A 17,857-nucleotide genomic window follows, 5' to 3' on the forward strand; every position below is an offset into this window, starting at 1 on the left:
GGGTTTTTTACAGCACTGACCACAGCCCCTCCATTTCCATTTAAATACTTTCTACATCTGACTCAATGCAAAACAAACAGAAAATCAGCTGTTCTCCTTTTTTTTCCGTTTTTGCTGCTGAAATGACAGATGCAGATGCTTAGGAATGACAGAGGCAGAGGTCACAGGCTGTTCAGTGTCAAATTTGGGGGGTCAGCAAGGGTTGCACACGAGTTTGTTCTCACACTTGTCAGTCAAGTTTGTGGGCGGACTGAGTGGCATGAGTCTCCCCTGCCCCGCAGTCCGGACAGATGGCCTATATAAACATTTAGTCCTCCCTGTGGGGAGAAGTGGTGGCTATTTGTTTTTCTGTTTTTGTTAAAGATGTGAAGGAGCATGCGGTGAGGAGTATGCGTGCCTCCCTATTGCACATCCAGGGGAAGCGCAGTTCCTCCGGTGTTTACCATGGGAATGTGCAAGACAGGATGCTGAGTCTTGGAGGAAGCGCTGACGGGGAGAGGCAGAGAGCGCGCACACAAGTCAGACAGGGCCCTGGCCGAGGCGAAACATCAATTATGCTGCGGAGGCTGGCAGTGGGAAGAGACCCTGACCCTCTCCCACTCTACATATCCCCAAGCTACAGAGGAAACGCGCAAACACCGCCTGCTCAGCAACAGGTAACACCTCCTCCCTCTCCTTCTCCCTCTCCCATTTTGTTACTCCCTACACTCACTCTCCCTCTCGTTTTACAGGACAGCCTGCAGCTGTGATCCTCACTTTTTATGAGTGTTTCATTCTCCTCTGTTCTACTCTCTCGCCCGGTCAACTCTCTACCACTCCATTGCCACATAGGAGCCAGTGAGGCACACGCGTGAGCTCTTCCCAAAGTGACCGACAGCAGGGGTGGAAGGACAGGGACAGAAGCCGACACCCAGGCAACATGATGGGGCTAAAGATCCAGCTGATCCCCACTGGGGAGATCATCCTGTCTCCAGGGAAAAATGGGGAGAGCTGCTGCCACAACTGTTGCAAGGTCGGTTCACCTACTATTCTATACCTTAATTAGAATCGAACAGATGCATTGATGTGGTGTTTTTTTTAAAAGCATCCACATTTACATTAGTTGAGGTGACATTAACATAGAAGCCTGTCAAAGGTTATAGATGAGTTCTAAGCTCTCTGTGGAACAAAACATTGCTATATTCACCAACCAAGATATAACAAATTGACGTTCCCTGGTCTGAGATGTACAGATGGCCTGCCCATGTGTTTGGCTCCCAACAGAGGGATAGAAATCAATTCCACTGTCATTGGACTTTTTCATGGCTGATTAGCCTCAGGTTGTGAGTGGATCTTTAATGTTGTCAGTATGTATGAAGAGCATGTGAATTGCAACGTGACATTGCCTGAAGAGATTAAAAGCCAACATATGATCTTCTGTGAAGTCAAGCAGCATAATGTTTGGTCTATGTACAGTGTATTGAACCCTGAGTTACTATCTCCACGGTTTCCTCATACCTTGTATGAGGGAGACAAATGCCATTGAGGTGGGTCTCAGAATGTGATAATAACACAATCTAAGGAATGCAGGATGTGGCCTTTCTCTGGTCCAGCAAGTCAAAATAACAAAGAGAATGCTGAATTTAGGAAACGTCCAAAAGATACATAGTGTCCAAAATATTGTTTAACTTACCTTCACTTCTGTGAGTGTTAAAGATCCTCCTCCAGGTTTAACATTTTTCAGCGAGTGTATGAAAAGTGTCATTCGAGCACGAGCACTAAAAAGAACTGCTGCATGTGTTTTAATTGCTTAATTGTTTTGTTGTTTAGGAGTTTCCATGGAGCAATCTACCATGGAGATATCCTGGATACAGAGTAGATTTGTGTATGTTGTACAGTGGCAGGATCAAGTACCAATAGAAGCAGTGTACAAATAGTGCCTTTAATGTATACTTTTATAAATAATATGTAGGCAGTGATTATACACAGTAACAGTTAGTTGGGTGCATTTTTATAGTAATGGTTTGGAAAGGAATGTGTCTGGAATGCACAGGAAACACTAAAATACAGGAGTGGAATATTTTCATTAACATTCCTCTAAGGTCACATCACCCTGAGTGTGTGTGTATGTGTGTGTGTGTGTGTGTGTGTGTGTGTGTGTGTGTTTGTGTGTGTGCATGAGAGAAAGAAAGAGAGAGAGAGAGAGAGAGAGAGAGAGAGAGATTTCATGATATTTGGAAAAATGATGGTCGCCAGGGCTGGTGCCATAGGGATGCAGACGCACCTTTGACCAGTCTTAAAGGGGGCTTGCTGTGTTTTCTCTGCGAAATAAACACATTGAGTGCTTAAAGGCAGGGACAGGAAGCGTGGCTGGAACTATCTAATAACGATATAAACGGTTTCTTGGGGCTATTCCAGTGGCTCAATTGGTTATGGGCGCTTTCTCATCAAAATTCCTTAATTGTAATTGGACACTACAATATCTGCCCTGCCCCCATTAGAGCACTACTATCTATCAGTTTAGAAAGAAACTAAAAGAACATAAACAACACACAGAGAACACCAAGAGAGTGACCACTTCGTTGCTTAAAGCACAGATCATCTGTAGATTCTGAGGCTAGCAACCCCCATGTCAGCACATCCACTGTTTCATCATCTGATGGTCATCATGGCAACAGTACTGACAAACAGTGCAACAGAAAGGTAGCACCCATGTGGAGCCTTTTGCCATATCTTGCATCTAGGCCATATCTTGCGCTGGCCTTGATTGTAAAAAAAAAAATGCTTTAAATATGGAGGACACTCAAGGAAGACGAAGGGTTATGCTCTGTACATCTACTAATGCACAGCTGTTTAATGTGTGAGAAAAGCCATACATTGCCATGGTCATACAGTCAGTTAAGAGGGAACACACCCTGAAGCCCAGCCCGTCTGTCCAACACTACCGTGTCAACAGGATGCAACCTTTCCTCTCTGCTTAGCTCGGCTGTGCAAACACACTTAATGCAGGGCTTTGGTTTGCACAGGCTGACAAGAACAAAGCTGCGGCGGAACAGTATTGATCAGTCCACCCCGTGGCTGTGGTGCTCTGTTACAGTGGTGCTCTGTGTAAAGGCAGACCTCAGATGTCACCTTCATGAGAGAGACTGTAGCCAAGCTATTGATTACCCTCAATGCAATGCTCCAGATCTAAACCAGTGGACAGTGTTTGATGTAGACTGGACAAAACAGCCTAAGTCTCAGGTTCAGCCATAAAATATCCGCAACAGCTTATTAACAAACTCCATGGACTCTAAACGTTGAACTGTTTAAATCTTGAAACAATGGATTCCCATCATCCCTCTTCAGGACCTCTACTCCCATGTATTAACATACAGTTGTAGTAGCAGCGGTTGTCAGCAGGGGGTAATACAATGCAACCATTTCAGACAAAAATGACCACTAATTCAATGTTGAATTCACCTAAGTGTTTATGTTTATGTCTTTATATTACACAATAGCTAGACTCAGCTTAAAATGATAAGAGATAGATAAATAGTGAACACAAGTAATTGTATATTTTAAAGTCGTTCAATTGGTTGTTACTAGAATATTTAACAACAATTGCCACACCTACAGATAAGATTATAGATAAGATGTTTTCATAGAATTTTCGGATCGGTATTAACAGAAACGCAGACCCGACACTAATGATCATACTAGGATAATACAAAAAAAATCTGAGTAGGCTTCCCTGAAACAAACGACTTGGCAACAAATGACATTAGCCTACAACAGACAAATTTCACGAAAAAAAAAAATCATAGAACAAACACATCGTGTTCTTCACCGAATGATTTTGAATTGTCTACGCGTCTTGATATCATCACAGCAGTGGGATTGGTTTGAAGAACTTCCTGGTATTAGGTTTTGTCATAGGCAATGTTTGAAGGGAGGGAGGGGAGAGAATGTGAGCATTTGTTCCACGACTAACAGTGAGACTGCTTTAATAGTATAGAATAGGGACTTTATATGTAGTAACGTTGTAAGTTAAACAACCTGTTATACAGCTACAAGTATAATTTTTCGGTTGGTGCAAGTGATTTTTAGCTTTTTTATAAATAACGAGGAAACCCTACTCAGCAAGGACTGCTCTGTCAAAATTAAAGTGTGATTTATTAACCTAAGCTGTCATTTTTGTAGAGTAAATGCTATATAGAAAAGGGTGTAGGATAAGTAAAGGTCGCAGTGTTGGACTTTCCACAAGTCACAGAGGACCGTCTGAAGGACAGAACGACAGGATTAATATTACAGCTTCGCGTACTTAAGGGAATTCGCCTTATGAATGTTATTAACCGTTTGCCGGTGAAGATCATTTGTCATTTGGGAGAAGCACATTGTCGTGCTTAAAACAGAACTTTATAAGGTAGGTCTCATGAAAACGTTTGTGAATGTCTTTCATTCTCCCACGACATGTTCTGACAACGCTTCCAAGATTTGCTATTCTCTTCAAAGCGTTTTAAAAGTTACAGCTTTGCATCAACTATTTTACAAAGATGGTCTGAGATGACTGTCTGTGGAAGTGAAGTTATTTCACAATGATTGTGCATGAGTCATATCGTATGGCTAGTGCGAACACTACATCGCCATAGTTTGAATGACGAGTTGATGAGTAATGCCGTTCAAACGAGAGTCCAATTCATTTACATACTCTCATGCCACCTTTGTGACTTGCGTGTGAAAACACTGTAAATGTACTGACTTATTTGAGCTTACTTTTCATCGTAATGTTGCATAGCACGCGTTGAGTTGGACTCTACCACACCTACTACTATGCTACTGTACCTAAAGTTCAGTGGCCATGACTCAGGCTTCTTATGTCTTCGGTGACCTTAGGAGTTTGTCCAACTTATTGCGATGGGTGTACCTAGGCATATGTTAAAAAAAAACTCTAACATGGCGTAACAATACAGACCCAATATTGGCCAAAAACTAGCGTGCATGTGTGCGTGTCTGTTAGCGGAGTTTTCCCACCCACGGCAAGTAGGCTACTGATCTCATTTTGCTGGCATCATTCAATCTCATGCTGCAAACCACTTGGACTTCTATTTTCAGCAAAGTTATGGCCTCATGGCCTCTCAATGACCCGATGGGTCTTCTCAACCCGGTGACTGCATCTGCTCCTCTCAGGTGGTGTTAGGGCTATCTTTCAGTTTGTCTTTAACCTCACCACAGAAGTCATATCTTTATGTATCTATATCTCTGTATCAATGTGAAGGCCTGGCTGCTATTCTTGAGAGGACTGGTGGACCCTTCCCCTTGTGTCACACATAGTAGTCATTCTTGTGCCATGTGCTGTGAGCATATCACATATGTGTAGCACAGTAGATGTTTAACTGATGGTTAGAGATGAGTCCAAAAGTAGAAGGGGAAGAAAATGTTAAAAAACAAATCCATCACGGAAGGCTGTGTCATCTGCTTTTGGCCATCCGCTGTGGCAGTGACATATCAAGGGCAGTTTTGAGGTCGTGTCCGCACCTCCCACCCAGTTTGCCACATTACTCTTCTTTCAATGTTCTTGATGTTCTCGTTAGTTCAAGGATGTGTTGGTCTTGTTTGTAGCCTCATGCTGTCAACAGTTCATTTTGATCCGCAATCAATGTCAGCTCAATAAAATAATGTTGCTGTTGCTGTTGTTCACTAATTGAGTTGGAGCCCAATGGATCAGTTTGTCAATAGACTTTTCCATAACAGTGCTGATGGATGCTTTGGAGTTTATAGACTGTGCAGCATTACTTTTACATAATGGCAGTAAGATGCTGTTTAGGAGCCTGACATTATACAGTTCCAGTCATATTCTGGTTTTGGTCGGAAGCTGGAAAAAAAAGGAGAGGTTGGGTTGAGCTTTTCCCCAGCTGTATTCTAGAGTGTTAGGAATCTTCCTAGCTCTCACTGCACAGTCAGCTTCAAGTTCGTCTCAGACTGCTGGACATCTTAAAAGGTCAGTGGAACCTTACAAACTGTTGGTTTGGTTTTACAGTGTTTGAATCATGTTTCAGTCATAGAATTTTCTTTTAAGAAAAAATCTTTTCAATCGTCCAGTTACATAATGTAGAAACTGACTCGGTGTCTTATGGTTGAGGGCATGGGTGACTCTGTAAGCCTTAACTTCTCTGTTGGTCTGTCAAAGCAGCTGTCAAAGCTTTTTGGTGGTCTCAAGAGATTTCAGACAGGACACACCTGGCTGCTGTCTCTCCCTGACGGGAAACTGCTAGGACCTACTCACCACTTTGCCAACAGGGGTTTCCCTCCCTGCTGTTTACAGTGTAATGAACCTCTCCGGAGTCACCTAATCTGTACTCACTAAAAACAGCCAACTACCCAATAACATAATGGTAATGGTAAAAGACAATGTTTTTCATAAAGAAAATGGTGAATGTAATCTTGAAATAACTTTGCCGAAAGAGGATTGCATCACATTGTGTTGCATAGATGGAGTATGGGCTTTGGACATGCATAGTGTATACTCTAAACTACAGGCAAGGCAGGCTGTTTACACAAATGCTGTGTTGCATGTGGGAGATATGGGCAGCAGTGGGTGACACGGTGGATATGATGCGTACCCATGTGTCTGGGGAGGAACATTTGTCCTTGTGCTGTGTGGTTAGTCACAGGCTTACTGGAGGATCGGCAGTTTGACTCCATTTAGCTGTGGCTTTTCCACTAAGAGTTTCCCACTGAAGAAAGGGCCCCACCCTTGGTCGCGTTCCTGCTCCATATCAGGGGAGGAATGGGAAAACAGTACCATGGCCTTGCGTGTGCGTGTGCGTGCGTGTGCGTGCGCCTCTGCTACGGTGTTTAAATAGTCCTGGTGATTCAGAAAGTCTCAGCAAAACTGAACTGTCAGCACAGCTGTGTTGTGTTTAATATGTGTTGTGTATATAAGTGTCGTACCCCATGGGCCGTGCCTGTCCATGTTTCTTACTCACGTTTACGTGATGAAACCCTACTGTGTATTATGCTAGTGAATTTTGTTACACTGATCACTCTTTGTCCCACACACTCACTGGACACACTCAATTTCAACTAACCCAAGGGTGTGAGCGACTTCTGTTATCCTTGCTAGCCATGCTTTGCTCACAGTTGTGGAGTATCTAGCCAACTTGTTTGTCAAATTGTAAATTGACAAGGCAAGTCATTCCCTTCAGCCTCCCATAATATTTCTTCCTTATAACCCCTATTGGGGCCTCTACAGGAGGGGAATTTAATCCATCAATAAAAGCTCATGTTCTATTTGCATACCCCATAGAGTCCCCGGACTCATATGTCAGTGCTATGAGCATTAAGGATAGGGCAGTAGTAGACAGTTGCTAACCGCAGTGAAGAGTCAATAGAATATGAGACAGAGACCCCTGTGTGATTGGCCACAGCGTAGATTGCTCTATGGCATGTTGCTGTCCTTTGCTTTTTTAAATTAACCTTGGCCCATTGTGTTCCAGCCTACCCGCACAGCTGGGATGGAGAAGGTAGGTGTTTGGAGAGAAACTCGACCTCTTTCCCTGTGGTATGCCGTACCCATGTGCCCATTAGACATGAACTTGTTCCTTTTCGCTTGTACCTTTAGCTCTTATCACAGAATGCACCATATGCTGATATCAACCTAAACCTTGCTCTCACCCTCACTCTCTCCCTACGTGTAAATTACCCTGCCGTGCTGAGACCCCTAAGGTTGTGTGGTCATGATTCCTCCTCCCTGCTGTTTCTGATTATTCGCATACCATGACACCAACGACCCTGGCTGTTGAGTACTGAAGGCGCTTGCATGGCAAAGTTCACATGGCTCTCCCCACTTTGTCTTTTTTTTGTTCCAACCTATCTTTATTAGGGGCAGCAGAGAAGGCACCGTCTCTGCACCCTTCACAGACCTTGTGGATGTTAACCTTTAACCAGGCGGGCTCTGTGGTTGCGATAAGCACGGCAATCCCTGCCAGGTGTGGCCTCGCTCCTACTTTACAGAAATTAAATGAGTTAGGAGGGAGGGGGAGGGGGAGGGGGGGTTATATGACCGGGGAGTGAAAGTGCTGTCTGCCCTAGCTGGATGGTGGGACGGAGAGCATGTGTATGCAGGTGGTGGCGGCGGTGGCTTGTGCACTCACAGGAAGGGGATCGTGCCTGAGAGCTACTGCAGAACTGAGCCGTAGGCGTGAGGGAGATAGACATCAGAGTTCTGCAACAGACCATTAACTGATCACTGATTGCAAAACAGGACAGTCAAGAGAGCGGGATAGAACCCAGATATTCCTCTGCAAAAGGGGAAGAATTCCACTGCTCTCTGGGATGTTGTCTTACAGCAGCCGGCAGATGTAAAGGAAAGCTTGTAGTCTGTGATCTTTTAGAGCTACAGGTTGAGTGCAGACCTGTTAGCTCTTATGTTATTACATAACGGATTGAGAGAAAGTCATAGAGGATGAATTGAATACAGACCCCAGACATGGATCTTGTGACCACTGTGTGCTGTCAAACTTTTGTGAAAGACGTGTTCTGTGTAAAGTCTGAGTGTGCCGTTAGACAGAGAATCAAGCACACATTCTCTCAAATTATTGCATTCATTTTCCTCTAAATTAATTACATTAATGACATCTTCCAAAGAATACTCCTCAGAATGTGAAACACAGTTTTTATTCACAGTGTGAGTAGGGAATGGTTGGTTTTATTGCTATAGCAAAGACCGAAGCACACAAGTTATAGCTTGCATTCCGACCTGAAAAATCTCATTCACATCGGCTTCACATGATGTGAGAGCAGGTAATGGAATGCCAACACCCAGAGCTATAGCAGCCCTGATATCATGCTTGAGATTAGCAGGGTATGCATAAACTTGGGGTTTTGGCACTCTTCTTCACCCTTATGCATGCACTCCCACACCAACACCATTAATCTCAGCCAACAGATTGGGGCCCTGCCTGCTCTTCATCTTAACTCAGTCCTGGATGAGCAACACTCTGGAATCTCTACTTCAAGAATGCAATACTTCAACCATAGATTACGAATGACAATAACATACTAGTTTCTGTCTTCCATACAGGCATCTCGGTCACTCCCTGTCCTCTCAGTATCTCATACATCGCCTCTCAGTATTTCAAACATCTCCTCGCCTGTCTCAGCGGGCCTCATCTTATGGCCATTTGTTAGTTTGTTATTTGTGGAATGGGTGGGTGTGGCACAGTGCTCTGTGTGCTATTGTAATGCAATAGAGCGCCGTAAAGTCATCAGTGGGTAATAATCACCCCGTGACCTGTCTGGTCAGAGACATCCCTCTCTGAGTGTGTAAAGAAGGCAGAAGCAGCTGCATTGTGCATAGCTGACTCCGTGATGATTCCATGTTTGGGCAACGTTTGTGTTGTGCAAAATAATTGCGGAGATGTCGTAATGCGACTGTGAGAGCTCTTGAAACGCTTAACACAGTGTCGTGCGGTTGAGCAAGAACCCAAATCTCCTCCCAGGAGCGATCCTTTGGGAATCTACTGCCATATTTAATTTCAAACTGCACAGCAATCTCTTAGCATCAGTCATAGTTTAGCATTTAGTGACTGAAACACGCTGGGTTTTCCAGCAGTGGACTAAAACCACTCATTAGCTAAATTTGTCCCGTTGAAGAAATTCGGTCTCTCAATTAAGTTTGAGAGACTTGACGTCTTCAGCCTTCCTCCAGGAAAGTGTAAAGAGTTTGTCTTTATCGAAAGGATGTCTTTGTTGTAGTAACACAGTGACTGTTTGCTCTTTATTTTACTTGTAACCAGTAACTCTCACTGAAAGTTGACTTTGACCCCGGGCAGTATCGCCTGCTCAGCAACCTGCTGAGCCAGAGAGACGGCGCCTTGTTGGTCCTTGGACACGGTCAAAGGCATTTCCACTGGACGTAGTAGACGCACGAAGCATATGATTTAGCCAAAACACACACCTTTTATCTAGAAATAGAATAATTAAACTAACAATAGCACACTTCCATAAGGTTGTGTGGTTCAGCGGCATGTGTCCATTCATCTGTGGGTGTGTATCTTGGATGATCAATGGAAGAAACCTGGGAGGGGGAGTATGAGACTTGGCAGTTGCGTGTGAAATACAATATTGTGTATTTTGACTAGGACAGTGTGGTGGTTCACCACGCAAATCAGTGGAAGAAAGACGAACACTGTAAACAGGAAAAGCCCATGGTGGACATTTGGCAGCATCATAAAGGATGTCTTAAGCAAGCCACTTCCAATGGCTGTGCTATGTAAACAGAGAATTAGTGTTTCTAATCCAATGTTTACAGCACAGTACCTTTCATTCAACTGGAGACAGAATATTAAGCTTCTTCATACCTGTGTCTCTTAAGGATCACTGTTGGAAGGAAACTTGTGGCTAGAGATGGAAGGAACGAATAGGTTTAGGAGGAGAGAAGGAAATAAGAAAAGAAGAGAGGAGAACAGATCCAGAAGGATGGGAGGGTGCTAAAGAGGAGTGGAGAGGACAGGACAGGACAGGACATGGAGAGCTGCTGTCACCCCTCCATCTTCCTGCCCAGTCGGGAGAGGAGTGGAACATGCCGGCGAGCAATACTCAGTGCTGTGGGAACCCCCTGCCCTGCACACTGCAGCCTGACCTGCCCTTATAAGGCCTGCAGGGTATTAATAAGCCCGGAAGGAGGAGACAAGGGAGGGACTGCTACCAGCCCACAGCTGCTGTAGCTGTGCGAGACTCGTGCCCCCCTTCCAGAGGACTGGAACCCGCCCGTGGGGCAACAGGGGGGCACAATGAGTGCCTGGGGAAGGTGGTGCTGGCAGGGGGGTTTGGGGTAGGTGATGGGGGAAGGGCAGAGGTTTGACGGGCCACTGGGATTTGGGAGAGCGAAATAGTTGGAGTTCTTTGGCTGCATGTCCCAACTCGCCACAACACCCCCACCCCTATCATTGACTGTAATGGCAGAGAATGATGGTCCTTCAGCATTGCACCCTAGTGCCCCTCCCCCTCACTCATTCCAGGGTGGCCACACAAATTGTCTTTCTCACCTGAGTGAACACACACCTGAGAACTCTGCCACCAGTGCCCTGCCCCTTCTCAGTGAGTAACATAGTCTTCAGATTATGAATCTACAGAATTGCGACTGTGGAAAACAAGTCAGTCAGTGCATAAATGCAGATGTAACTGTGTTTGACAGCTAACGGACGGTAAGGACTGCCATCTGGAATAGGCATTCATTTGGTTTAGGAGCACCATATCACATCACATAGCAAATAATCTACTTGTAGCATTTTAGGCTTTCTTGATACTGAAAGCAAACTTGCACGATTTAGGGATCTCAGCATCCACTTAAGCAGAGATGTTTCCAAACCCAGCAGAGAGAGCCACACAATTCTTCTTGATTTTTTTTGGCTTAGGCATTAACAACTATGTCCACATACCTATTAAAAAAGGCATTCAGTTGCACCATGGCACTAACCTTGTTATGTCCATTTATATGTCCACTGTTGTGGCAGTTTTTCAAACGTTTTGTCGTCAAACCATTTCCAATCTCTTAGGCTCCATAGTTACTTCCCATATGGCCTACATACCCATACGTAGCTTGTATTTGAGGTTGCAGTGCCAGGCTAACATTGCAGCTGAGACACATTTTGACAAGATTGTTCTCTCCCTGGGGTTTGCCTTCTTTCCCTCTAGAGCTACACTACGCCAGTTCAGCGATTCGTCAAAAACACCTTTTCAAGATGGATTAGTGCTTTCACTTGTGGATCGAAAGAAGCAATCAAGTAATTGACGGTCCCCCCCCCCCCCCCCCCTCCAGAGAATAGTCTCCGACTTTCCCTTTCCCCCATATTCCAGCAGGGGTAATTGAGTGAAATCACAGGCCGTCAGAAATAATCACTTTATGGAACACTTAAGGAAATGCCTAAGAAACCAGAGTGCTGGCTAGGCAGAAAAGAAAGATGTGGCGTCTGCGAGAGTGAAAAGCTGTAAGCGTGTGTGTGTGTGTGTGTGTGTGTGTGTGTTTGTGAATGTCTGTATCCCTGTGTGCTTTTTCTTATGCATTTCTCTTAGGCTCAGTCCTGTTGCGTCAATTGATTGGGCTGGGATTCCACACCCTGGGTTTTGACAAATGGCATTAAGAGGTGGGGTTAGTCATCTCTGTTTCACTAAGCCAGAAGGGTCTGTGTATGCAGTGAGTCACTCTGCTGTGTCTGGAAAGTTCTCACTTCTGAAAAAGACCTCGCTCCCGGTTTAACACAGAGAAGCAGACGCTCACACTCTGGTGGCATGCCACGGATGATTCACCAAAACTCCAAGGTTCAGCGGGACTGAGGTGCAGCCACGGAGGAGTGGCGGGGACAGTGGTGGAGCAGCCCTCAGACTCAGTTCCTATCACAGGACCTGGGTGTGATCCTTGACTCTCAGAGTGACTGCAGGCACAGTGTTAAATCAACTGGCAGTTCCCATGCCAGCTGAGATGTACACCTCACGTGTCTCATATCCTCTTTGTTTTTAACCCACACAGGGCCCAGGGGTTTCCCCTTTCTCAGCTCATCTCATTTCAGCCTCCTTCCATTTCTTCTTCTTCTTTTCCTTCTCCTTCTTGAGGCGCTCCCCCTCACTCTCTTTCTCAACCGGCTCTTTTCCGCCCACATGGCTGACATTCTTCTGCCGTGACATCACCGCTCGACTAGCGCTCTCCTGACTTCCCTCTGTTTTTTCTGCCCTTTCTCTTCTTCTCCTCCTTCTTCCCTTTTTTGTCCGTTCGTTCTTTCTCTCTTTTTCGACCGTAGGCTGCAGAGCTCCTCTGCCCAACAGTCACTCCTCCTCTTTATCCCAATTTCCCATGATTCTCTTTGTTCATCTGACATCCCACACATCCTGGACCTTCTCTCTTCTGATTCGACTGGTCTATTCTTATATCACTCAGATGACGTTGTTTGAATTACACCAGGCATGCAAATAATGAGTGTTTTGTTTCCTTCCACTCAAGGACCATAGAGTTGTTATAGCAAACCGGTAAAGTGCAATTGCCTGGCTCAGAGTCTAGCTGCTGGGATGTTGATGGTAACCTGCAGTCAATCAGTCTGCAGGACTATGACTCTACCAGACATCCTGGACCCTGTGCTCTGATTCCTCGCAATCCTCCACCTCCCCCTTGCCACAAAGCTATGCATTTCCTCTGTTTTTCTTCAAGATCAAGTTACTTTGCCAAGGTGCTGAACTTATCCCTTAGAATCACACTGGGCATTTAAAGGTTCAGGGTTTTCTGTCTCTTTCCTCATGATGGGACTTGGCTATACAGAAGGCACTATGGGAGAGTGTGGTTGCTTGGGTGTTGATGTGTCCCCACAATCAGTCGGTCTGTGGACCTACGACTTTACCAGGAAAACGCAATGGTGGCTTGTACAGTCTAGTGTTTGGATTATGTAGTACCGCCAACTTATTATTATTATTATTAGGATTCCTCCGTCAGGAGGAAACCTATTGTTATTGTAGGTATTATTATTCTTCTGCAATGGGAAGTCAATGGCAGCCCCTAGAACCGTATGGTAACTTTTTCTGAAATTTGGCACACTCATTAAGGACAGTCCCTTCTTTACTCACACCAAGTTTCATGTCTCCCACTAGACCACACTAGCGCCACCAACGGGTCAAAGTTGGACTTTTGTTAACACACACAACTTTTGAACCGTTTGACCGATTTTCACCCATTGGTACCATTGGATTCCTTGGATAAAGACGAATTCAACATTCAATGGCGACAATTTTCGGTTGTATAGATTTTCTGTTATTCCCGGTTTTATCAAAAAACCTTTGAATGCCTACACCTCCTACAATTTTGGTCAAATCTTCTTCAAAATCACCAGAGATGATCTTCAGACCAAGCGACACAAACTTATTCAACATAATTTTGATCCTCACAACCGTTTGTCCGGTATAGCCACTCAAATTCAGCAGAAAAGCCGCCAACAAGGAAGTGAAGTAATATGTAAGCAAAACTTTGAGATATAAACCTGGGTGACATTGGTACAGGGGTAGAGAAGTCGGTTAGTACTCCGAAGGTTGTTAGTTCAATTCCCTGTCAAAGTGTCCTTTAGCAAGACACTTCTTTCTTCACTCTTCTTTCCTCTATTCTTTCCTTCTTCCACTCTTCTTTCCTTCTTTTACTCTTCTTTCCAAAATTGTAAAGAATATACATTTTCCCCTGGTTTCGCATTCTTAGGAGGAATCCGCATCGCTGCTTGCAGCTATATTTATTATTATTACTTATTATTGCCTTATTTTTTAGATAATAAAGGCAATAATAATAGATAATAAAGGCAATAATAATAAACCATAATCTCCCCCCAGTACCCAGAGGCACTTCCCTCTGGTTGGTTCCTAGATGACACTAGCCGTGCCAGAGTTTCCAGTACCACCTGATCACAGACGGCCATCTTCACAACATGAGAAGCACCTCACCTGGGCTGAGCTGTTAATGGCTCTGATCTGCTAACTCTCCCACAGTGACACTCTCAGACACACAAACGGCCACAAATAGCCCCGTCGTACAGAGTCAGCATGTGGGTATATTTAGCTGCAGAGGGAAAGGATAGAGGGAGGGAGGGCTTTAAACAGAGGGTTGTAAGGGAATGCAACAGGGAGAGATGGTCAAATAGGAAGAGAGAAGTCTCTGCCTTTTTAAAGATGCTTTCACTCTGACACCAAGACTTAAAATGAATGTGTGTATAAGCCTACAGTGTTATATATGGGCCTATAGGGCTGTGTTAAATATGGGATATATATCAGTCTCAGTATCACTGCAGCAGCATACTGGCTTTGCATGGCAGAGCTCAGTAGGGATTGCACTGGAGGTGGACAAAGTACAAATATATCCAGTGATCATCCATGCTGCACATCGGTCAGATATGAGTGAGGAGATTAAGGGAGTGAGAGCATGATAGCATTGGAGCTAGCAGATATGACAGCATCACCAGTGCAAGTTGTGCACCTATAATCCTATCAGCTTATTCTTAGACATTAATCAGACCAGACAGGGTCCCATAACATGCTGTGTGTGTCCTATTACATTTGTGTCATGCACACAGGAAGCTTTGGATGAGGGAGAGGGGGTGGGAATCTGTGTGTGTGTGTGTGTGTGTGTGTGTGTGTGTGTGTGTGTGTGTGTGTGTGTGTGTGTGTGTGTGTGTGTGTGTGTGTGTGTGTGTGTGTGTGTGTGTGTGTGTGTGTGTGTGTGTGTAAGGGAGCGAGAGGACCCCAGAGTGGAAGTAGTGATGTTGTAGTGTGGGAGAGGAAGTGAGTAAAAAAATACACAAAAAATGCTGTGAAAGTAGAGATGGTGAGAGGGCACTGGATCACACAAATAGAGAAACAAATAGAGAAAAAAGTTCCATATTCTCATGGTGCTTTCCATCGCATGCTCAAAACCAAGGAGAGAAACTCTCGTGTTCTCCCCACAGTCGTCAAACCAGGAAACAATTCCTTAGTGTGAAGTAGCTGGGGATTTACTAACAGGCATTTAAATGTGTTTGCTGTATTGTCTCGTGGCCCGTCTGGGTTTTCCTGAACTTTGCCCCGTTGTTGGCACTGTCAATGGTGCACCTTGAAAGTGTCTGGCACACTAGCATTAAGCCTTTTAAAGTTGTCCTCAGCTGACAAGGAGAAAGAGAGAGAGAGAGAGGGAGAAAGAAATTGAGATGGAGGGAGGAGACGGAGAGAGAGAGAGAGAGAGAGAGAGTTGTCTATCTATTCTGTCCTTAGGCCCAGTGGCCTAATTGTCCCATGGTTGTCTGATCAAGGCTTAGCAGTGATGAGGTGTGATTGCCCAACATGAGCCAACAAAGAGCCAAGGCCAAGGCTGAGGACTATAAAAAGGAGATCTGATCAGAGCACAGTATTACCCAAAGCAAATATGCAACCTTAGCACTGTTTTGTTTGTTTGCACTGTTGTCATGCCAACTGCGGAGTTTTTGTTTGTTCCCAACAAAGGGTATATTTCTGCTGGCTATAAAGGAGGATTCTTTCAGAAATCCTTCCATGCCCACACACACACCCAAACAAAACAGTGATGAGGAAAGACCAAGAGCTTTGCTCTTCCTTCAGTCCATTTATCTGACCGTCTTGTTTCTTATTTATCTATCTGTCTTATTCTCACCCTCCCCCTATGTGTGAGTTGGCCCAGGGATGCCAGTTTTCCCAGAGAAAGAGAAAGGGAGAGAGAGCACGAGAAGGAAAGAAAGAGAGAAACTCACACCGTCTGGAAAACATTACTCAGATTCTTGCAGGCGGGGGCTCTGATTATGTTGGGCAAAGGGAGAGCGAGAAAAAGAAAAGGGTTGAGAGAAAAAAAGCGAGGAGAAAGGACAGGAAAAGAGCAAGAGAGCCTGCATTAGCATTAGCATTAGCATTCATCTAGCACATTACCATTCACCAGCATTTCAAATCTGATTCATCAGCATTTCAAAAACCACACAGAGAGTATCAAACTTCACGAAAGCCTCATTGTTCCGAAGTCTCACTTCGCCTAACGTGAAGGCGGCTGGCCCGGACAAGCCAGCTTTGGCCAGTAGATGGTGCCACTCTGCCGCGGGGTAAGCAAAGGTGACCTTGGCGCGGAGCTTTACCTGCACTTAGTCAGGTGGAGTGTGTTGTGCTGAGCCAAGCAGGGTGGAGAGGAACAGCGAAGGGTGTGTCCCGCACACACACACACACACACACACACACACACACACACACACACACACACACACACACACACACACACACACACACACACCCATGACCTCACACATTAACCCTGTCGTTTCCTCAGGGGCCGGCCCCTCCCTGCGGCTGGTCACTCAGGAGAGCGGGCCGAGCTGAGCTGCAGCACTGAGGTCATTTCGCCTACAGTACACACACACACACACACACACACACACACACACAGAGTCTCTGAGAGCCTTCTGTCTGCAGGCCAGGGCCAGACATTACCTAAAGGACACCCCGCTAATTATTTACAGAAAGACACTTTGATAGCGTCCAGCCCTAATCCGTCCTGCATCATTTCTCTGCAGTCTGTGTGCAGGGGGAGACTCATCTCTGCTGATTCAGTAGAGAGAGAGAAAGAGAGAGAGAGAGAGAGAAAGAGAGAGAGAGAAACTGAGCTCTCCCACATACCCAGGGCTGGACAGAGTTATGGCTTCATGTGGCAGTAGTATTTCTTTCTGTCAATCTACTGGTAAGTAGTGTCTGGAGTGATGGCAGTGTAACAGAAGCTATGCCGTGAGGCAGTCTCAACCCATTCATCCCCAGTCACTGCGTACATGGAGGGGGAATCCCGTAGAGGTTGTTCAGTCCGCCTGAGTTTGCAGAACCAGAGGAAAAAGGGAGGGAGGACGAGGGCCGAGAGAGAGAAAGAGAGGGAGGGAGAGAGAGAAGAGGGAGGGATGTGAAGAGGAAGGAAAGGAGGAGAAAATTCACATGGCTCGGCTGTGATTTTTATTTGGACATATTTGATATTCTCCCTGAAACATTGACACGTCTGTTAATCGCCCCTGCCCCGGTCTCAGCCATCCTGCCTTTGAGTCTCCCTGAATTGGGGAAAAAAAGTGCACGATTTCTCTTCTCTCTCTCTTTCTATTGACGTGGTAGTTTTGTCCAGATGTGAGGGCTGTGTGTGTGTGTGTGTGTGTGTGTGACGTTTGGGGTGTCTTTTCTGCCCTTTAGCCTGGTTTTAAGACTGGGAGTGAGGCGCACATGGACTTCCAGGCTGATCGGAGTTTTGCCTTTCACTGTAAACCCCTTATAGGCCAGAGCCAAACTCAGTCAAGGCTGGGGAGGGTGAGGGAGTGGGAGAGTGGGTGGGGGTAGGTGGGGGGGGTGGCACTTTTCAGAGGGACTTGTTTCT

At 45.3% G+C, this 17,857-nt stretch overlaps 1 protein-coding gene across 4 annotated transcripts in view; it reads left to right on the forward strand.

The window, feature by feature from the left end:
• Positions 1–515: 515 nt before the first annotated feature.
• Positions 516–17,857, forward strand: part of myo1cb (myosin Ic, paralog b) — a 40,479-nt gene continuing 23,137 nt past the window's right edge. Inside the window, exons 1-2 of one of the 4 annotated variants that reach the window (XM_031573385.2) lie at positions 516–656; positions 832–1,012. In XM_031573385.2, the coding sequence (XP_031429245.1) occupies positions 920–1,012 (93 nt within the window). In that variant the 5' untranslated portion in view covers positions 516–656; positions 832–919. Of the gene's footprint in view, positions 657–710; positions 1,013–3,690; positions 4,385–7,457; positions 7,485–17,857 lie in introns of those variants that run through there. The other 3 variants (XM_031573386.2, XM_012828869.3, XM_012828871.3) reach the window with 3 other exon arrangements.

The sequence above is a fragment of the Clupea harengus genome, chromosome 9 (genome assembly GCF_900700415.2).
Source record: "Clupea harengus chromosome 9, Ch_v2.0.2, whole genome shotgun sequence".
NCBI classification, from domain to species: domain Eukaryota; kingdom Metazoa; phylum Chordata; class Actinopteri; order Clupeiformes; family Clupeidae; genus Clupea; species Clupea harengus.